We start from the raw sequence: 7,197 nt of genomic DNA, 5'->3' as shown, positions 1-7,197 counted from the left end.
CACCTCTCTGTCCCCTGCCAGCTGGGGGGGGCCCTCTCCGGTGTGTCCCCCCCCGGTGGGGGTGTCCCTGCCTGCCCGACATAGCAGGACCCGGCCAGCCTGAGACATGAGGACACACGTGTCACGAGCATGGGGGGGTCTCAGCAGCCGTGTACCCATGTGTCATGAGCGGGGGGGTCTCGGCAGCCATGCAGCCATGTGACATGGGAGGGGGGGTGTCTCAGTAGCTGCACACATGTGTCATGAGCATGGGGGGTCTCAGCGACCCTATACCCATGTGTCATGAGTGTGGGGGGTCTCGGCAGCCGTGTACGCATGTCATGAGCGTGAGGGGGTCTCGGTAGTGCACGTGTTAGGACTGGGGGGGGCCTCAAGAGCCAGGAAATCACATGTCACAAGTCGGGGGGGGTCTCAGCAACCCTGTCCCTGTGTGACAGGAGCGTGGGGGGTCTCGGCAACCCTGTGCCCACATGTCACAAGCGTGGGGGGTCTCAGTAGCTGCATACCCACACGTCACGAGGGTGGGATGTCTTGGGAGCTGTGCACCCATGTCACGAGCGTAGGGTGGTCTCAGCAGCCAGGTGCTGGCATGTCACGAGTGGGGGGGGGGGCGTCTCAGCGGCCGTGCACCCCTGTGTCACGAGCCCGGGGCAGCTGGGCTCTCAGCGGCCGTGGGCACACGTGTCACGAGCACGTGTGGCCTCAGCCCTCGGCCGCCCTGTGCCCACGTATCATGAACGTGCCAGACCCCAGCAGCCGCCCACCCACGTGTCACGAGCACGGGGGGTCTCAGCAGCCCTGTGCACATGTAGCACGAGCGTGCAAGGTCTCAGCCAGCCTTCCTTGTCCCCCCCACCCCCCGCGGGCACTGGGCTCTGTAGCCGGCTACTGTCCCCAGGGATCTGGCAGGCTGTCCCCATGCTGTCCCGGGGAGGCTGAGTGTCCCCGGCCACGGCGCCGTGTCCTCCCCTGCCCCTGCCACCCCCGGGGAGGCCCCAAGGCCGGCGGTGACCTCTGTCCCCGGCCAAGGCTGGCTGCTGGTGCCCATGTCATCACGTGGAGCGGGCACCAGCGGGGCCACCGGAGCCACCCGAGCCGAGCTGGGAGCTGGGAGCAGCCGCAGCGCTGGACGGTGGGATGGATGGACGGACGGACAGGTGGGCAGGGGGAGGGCTGGGGGCTGGGGGGCCCACTGGGACCTCCGCCCCCGACAGCCAGCTGGTGGGTGCCCCGGGTGCTAGTGGGGACACTGAGGTCCCACTGCTGGGGGGCCAGGGTGACCCCGTCCCGCCTGGACAGGTGTCCTTGTCCCCATGTCCTGGGCCCAGGTGGCCCAGTCGCAGGCATCCCTGTCCCGGGTGGCCCTGTTCCCAGTCTCCCTATCCCAGGTGTCCCAGTCCCAAGTTTCCCATTCCCACAGGTCCCAGTCCCAAGTGTTCTTGTTTGCAGTGTCCCTGTCCCATCTGTTCCAGTCTCAGGTGACCCTGTTCCCAGTCTCCCTATCCCAGGTGACCCAGGTGTCCCAGTCCCATACTTCCTTATCCCAGGTGTGCCAGTCCCACATGTCCCATTCCTGTGGGGACTCAGGTGTCCCCGTTCCAGGTGTCCCAGTCCCAGATCTCCCAGTCCCAGGTGTCCCTGTCCCACATATCCCAGTCCAACATATTCCAGTCCCAGGTGTCCAAGCCCTACTTGTCCTTGTTCCCAGTGTCCTTGCCCAAGGTGACCCAGGTGTCCCCATCCCAAATGTCCCAGTCCCATATATCCCAGTCCCAGCTGTCCCAGTCCCCATGTCTGGCTGTGACCGAGGGAACCCCAGAGTCGTGCCCAGCAGGGGGGGACACCCCCACCCAAAGCACCCCTCGGTGCTGGGTCCCAGCAGTGCCAGGGGACAGGGATCCCCAGCAGCCACCGCTGTGCCCACAGGGCTGGACTGGGCGCAGGGTGGACGTGGGTGGGAGCAGGCGTGGATGCAGGGTGATTCCAGGGTGGGAGCAGGTTTTTTTCGAGGGCTGCATGGGGGTACAGGTTTGGGGGGACAGTGGGTGCAGGCGTGGGTGCAAGTTTGAGTGCAGGATGAGTCTAGGGTGGGTGCAAGGTGGGTGCATGGGGTTTTTTGGGGAAGTGCATGGTAGGTGCAGGTTTGGGGGGTGGGGGATGCAGATTGGGTGCATGGTGGGTGCAGGGCTGGATGTAGGCATGGATGCAAAATGAGTCCAGGGTGGGTGCAGGTTTTTTCTGGGGGGATGCACGGGGGGTACAGGTTTAGGGTGTTTAGTGGCTGCAGGGCAGCCCACCCCCACACTCCCCATCCCACCCCCCACCCCCACTCCCTCTCTGCTCCCCACAGCAGCAGCATGTGGCTGGGAGCCCCCCTGGAGCAGCTGCCCACCCCAGCGTTGACCCTGGACCAGGCAACGGTGCGACGCAATGCCGAGCGCATGCAGGAGCGCTGCCGGGCCCTTGGCCTCCGCCTGCGCCCCCATGTCAAAACCCACAAGACCCTGTGAGTGTGCCCCTCAAAACCCCCCACCGCTACCCCCCATCCTCTCCCTCAGCACTGCTCAACTTGCCCCCCAGCATCCTCCTAGCACCCCTCACCTTCTACAGCAGCAGCCTCCCAGTATCCCCCCAGCATCCTCCCAGCACCCCCTCAGCATCCCCCATCATTCCTCCGGCATCCTCCCAACATCCTTCCGAGCGTCCCCCTTCCTTCTCCATGCCTTCCAACTTCGCCCCCAGTATCCTTCCAGTACCCCAGTATACCTCCAGCAACTTTCCCAGCACCCCTCATCCTCCCCCCAGCATCCTCCCCGTATCCCTCCCAACATCCCCCCCATCCCCTCCAGCACCACTCAGCACCCCCTATCACCCCCTCACCCCCACCCCCCCCAGAGAAGGTGCCGAGCTGGCGACAGGCGGCACCCGCCGAGGCATCGTGGTCTCCACCTTGGCCGAAGCCCGGTTTTTTGCGGCGGGGGGCTTCGATGACATCCTCTACGCCTACCCGCTGCCAGGGGGGCGGCTGGAGGAGTGTGCCGCCCTGGCCCAGCGCCTCCAGGCCTTCCAGCTCCTCCTCGACAGCCCCCAGGCCCTGGCCCTCCTGCGCCAGCACCCACTGCCCCCCGGCAAGCGCTGGCTCGTCTGGCTGAAGCTCGACTGCGGGAATGGCAGGGGTAGGTGACCCCCTGCCCCACCAAAAGCAGCCCCCCGTGAAACCCCACTAGCGCCTGGGGTGTGTTGGGGTGGGGGGAGGCATTGATGGGGCATCACGTGTCTTCTCCAAGGGTGTTTTCGCCCCAGGATGCTCTGGGAGGTGGGATGTGCCATGGCCCCCCCCAGCCCCACCATCTCAACCAGGACAGGACATTTGAAGCCCCCACCCACCCCCAAAGTCATTCTTTGAGGAGGTTCCATTGGGTAGGGATGCCCCACGTCCCTCAGAGCCCCCAGAACCACCATCTCAAGCAGGATGGGGCACCTAAACCCCTCCCCCCCCACCCAAAGTCACTTTTCAAAGATGCTCCATAGCAAAGGATGCCCCATGTCAGTCCATGATCTCAACCAGGATGGGGCATTGCAGACCCCCCCAGAAGTCACTGTTCAAGGTTGCTCTGTGGGGAGGGGTGCCCCGTGTCCCCCCAGCAGCTCCATCAGGATGGGGTATTTAACCCCCTGCCCCCCAAAGTCATTATTCAAGGATGTGCCATGGGGTAGAGGTGCCCCAAAGCCCCCATGGTGGCACCCCCACCCCTCCCGAAACCCTATTTTCTCTTCCTCACCCCCCCACTGTGCTCCATGGAGGGTGATGCCCCACATCCCCCCACCCCACAATCCCCCATCCCCACCCCACCCCAGCACAGGCCCCCAGAGCCCCCCCAGCACCCCTGAGCCATGCCTGGACTGTCCCCCTGCCTGGCAGCCGGCGTGCGGCCCACGGACCCCGCTGCGATGGCGCTGGCACGGGCCATCGCCCAGGACGCTCCAGAGGAGGTGACACTGGTGGGGGTCTACGCTCACTGTGGGGACACCTACGGCTGCCGTGATGTCCCAGCCATCCAATCCATCGCCCGGGCCACCACCGCCACTGTTCTCGACTTCGTCACCGCGTGAGTGTCCCAAACCCCGGCATGGGCAGGGTTAAGGGAATTTTCTTTTTTTTTTTTTTTTTTGGGTGGGGGTGTCAAGCTGACCACCATGGGGTGTAGGTGCCCCCCTCCCCCCAGCCTATAAAGCCCCGGTGGCTGGTTGTAAATGCAAATCACCCCCATAAAAGGGGGCCCTACAAAGCCCCCCGGGGTGCCGGAGGAGGATGCTGGTGGTTCCGGTCAACTTTGATGTGGCTTTGGTGGCAGGTTGTGACCTGTGTCATTGTTCCCCTCCCCAACTTTGTCACCCTTTTGTCCCAGAGAGGTTTTACATCCTGGAGGGAATTGCTGCTGGATGGCTCCTGCTGGGGGGAGGGGGGGCACTGGGGTCCCTTGGGACCCCCAACACCCCTGCTCAGGGACATGGTCCCTGGGGATCTCCAGTCCCACCCCAGCTGGTTGTGGCCCTGTTTCTCAATGGGGAAACTGAGGCACACAAGGAAACCTGCTGCCCTCCCAGCTCCCACCCCACCCCCAAAGTTGGGGGGGGCAGCTCTGCCACATCTGGGGCTAGTTCCAAACACATCTGGGGGGGTCCCAGGCATATCTGGGAGTGCCCTGGCACATCTGGGGGGCTCCTGTACACATCTGTGGGTGCACTGACACAGAGGGGGGGTGCCTTGGAACATTTGTGGATGTTTTAACACATCTGGGGAGATTTCCAGCTCATATGGGGGGATCTCAGGCACATCTGGGGATGCCAGGCCACATCTGGGGGTGGTCCCAGGCACATTGGGAGGGGTGCTCTGGCATATCTGGGGGGGTTACCTGCCTTGAGTGTTTGAGGAGGCTCCCTATTGCATCTGGCTGGCATCTGGGCACATCTGGCAGGCTCCACAGTACATTTTTGGGTCTTCCTGGCACATTGCGGGGGGGTGTCTGCCACATCTGGATGGCTTCCATAAACATTTTGGGGGGCTTCCTGGTACATCTGGGACTCCCTGAGGCATCAGCTCTGGTCCTGATCTCCATGGTGCCCAGGGGTGATGGACCCACCTCCTCATGCTCCGGCAGCACCCAGGAGTGATGGATCCACCTCTGCTCCTGCTCCTGTGCAGGAATTGTGCCTGGGGTGAGGGACCCACCTCTGATCTTGTTCCACATGGTGTCTGAGGTTGAGGGACCCACCTCTGGTCCTGCTCCCATGGTACCTGGGGTGCCATGCTCAGAGGGTACCCATGTGCTGGCAGGCTGCGGCAGGCAGGGGTGTCATGTCCCCAGGCCACCATCGGCTCCACGCCGTCCTGCAGCCACCCGGTGCCGGAGATGGCCCAGCTCACCGAGCTCCACCCGGGCAACTACCTCTTCTATGGTGAGTGGATTGGGACCCCCCCATTCCCCAACAATGGTGTGACACACACCCCAGGGTGGGCTGCACCCCAAACCTGAGCTGAGTACCCTTTTCTCCCAGACCTTCAGCAGACCCTGCTGGGTTCCTGTCACCTGGAGGAGGTGGCCATCCGTGTCCTCACCAGGGTCATCGGTCACTACCCGCACCGCAACCAGCTGCTGGTGGACTGTGGGTGGGCAGCCCTCAGCCTCCACGGCCGTGACCAGGTGCCCATGGGCTGCGCCGCCATCGAGGGGCACCCCCAGCTCAGGTGGGCACCATGGTGGGGGCATGGGGGGACACACACATGGGTGGGGACATGATGCCATGTCCCTGCAGGCTGGTGGGACTGACGCAGGAGCACGGCCAGGTGGAAGCCATCGATGGACAATTGGATTTTGAGCGCTTCCCGCTGGGCAGCATCTTGGCTCTCATCCCCTTCCATGTGAGTACCCGCCGTGCTGTGCCGTGCTGTGCCACGCGGTACCATATTGTGTTGTGCTGTACTGTGCCGCAGCCCCTCGGCTCAGCACCCCTCCCCGCTGCAGGCCTGTGCCACCGCCGCCATGCACCCTGTCTACTACGTCCACGCCGTGGGGAAGGTGGTGGAGCTCTGGCACCCCGTCCGCGGCTGGTAGGGAGGAGAGCGGGGAGCTGTAGGGGTGCTGCGCCCACACCGAGACCCTGCGCCTGTGCCAAGACCCTGCATCCATGCTAGGGTGCTGCACCCATACCGAGGCCATGCAACCACGCTGGGGTGCTGTGCCCACGCCAAGGTCCTGTGCCTGCACCGAGGTCTTGCACCTATGCCAAGACCCTCCACCTGTGCTGGGGTGCTGCACCCACTCAGAGACTCTGCACCCACGCCAAGACTGTGCAGCCATGCTGGGGTCCTGCACCCATGCTGAGGCCATGCACCCACGCTAGGGTCCTGCACCCATGTCAGGGTGCTGCACCCACACCGCGGTCCTGCATCCATGCCAGGGTGCTACACCCATACGGAGACCCTGCACCCATGCCAGGGTGTTGGACCCATGCTAAGACCCTGCAACCACACTGGACCTGCATCCAGGTGGGGTGCTGTACCCCACGATGCCCCTGCACCCATACCAGGGTGCTGTGCTCACACCGAGGCATCGCTCCCATGCTGGGGTGCTGCACCCGTGCCAGGGTCCAGCACCCACGCCAGGACTGCGCAGCCACGCTGGGTCCCGCACCCATGTGGAGACCCTGCAACCACACCGGGCCAGCACCCACCTGAGGTGCTGCCCCCGCACCCTGCAGGGTGCTGCACCCATCCCGGCGCCAATAAAGCTGCTTCTCCCACCTCCAGGCATTTTCGCCGCCGGGGCAGGGAGGGGACAGGCGGGGGGGGGAACACCGTCCCCCCGGTCGCAGCGTGGCCGGGCGAAAGCGACCCCCTCCGGCCCAGTTTGGCCCAGTCCAGTCCCAGTCGGGCCGGTGTGGGCCGGGGGAGCGGCGGCGGGACGCGAACTTGAGACCCCCGGGAGCGCCCCCCTCCACTACCCCCGGCACCGCCGAGCCGGGGGGCGGAGCTACATGCTAAGCCCCGCCCCACCGCCCCGCCCGCAGCCAATGGCGGAGCTCCCCACCCGTCCCGTCCCGCGGCGGGCCGCGCCCAGCCCAGCCGAGCGGAGCCGAGCGCGGCCGGACCGGACCGAGCGGAGGCGAACGGCGGCGGAGCGGGGCCGAGCGGGG

At 65.1% G+C, this 7,197-nt stretch overlaps 1 protein-coding gene across 2 annotated transcripts; it reads left to right on the top strand.

The window, feature by feature from the left end:
- Positions 1 to 118: 118 nt before the first annotated feature.
- LOC308063178 (D-serine dehydratase-like) lies at positions 119 to 7,101 on the top strand. Of its 2 annotated transcripts, XM_080385789.1 has the most exons (8): positions 119 to 1,157; positions 2,351 to 2,506; positions 2,896 to 3,176; positions 3,923 to 4,109; positions 5,339 to 5,460; positions 5,560 to 5,749; positions 5,818 to 5,923; positions 6,027 to 7,101. In XM_080385789.1, exons 1-8 carry the CDS (start codon positions 1,138 to 1,140, stop codon positions 6,114 to 6,116), a joined length of 1,152 nt encoding a protein of 383 aa, XP_080241915.1. In that variant the 5' UTR covers positions 119 to 1,137; the 3' UTR covers positions 6,117 to 7,101. The 2 variants fall into 2 exon arrangements, with proteins under 2 accessions (XP_080241915.1, XP_080241914.1); XM_080385788.1 differs by lacking the exon at positions 119 to 1,157 and having other exon boundaries at positions 1,171 to 2,506.
- The last annotated feature ends 96 nt before the right edge of the window (positions 7,102 to 7,197 follow it).

The sequence above is a fragment of the Falco punctatus genome (genome assembly GCF_963210335.1).
Source record: "Falco punctatus genome assembly, chromosome: 4".
NCBI classification, from domain to species: Eukaryota; Metazoa; Chordata; class Aves; order Falconiformes; family Falconidae; genus Falco; species Falco punctatus.
Note: the sequence above shows the minus strand (reverse complement) of the source record. Positions and strands in the feature narration are given on the sequence as shown.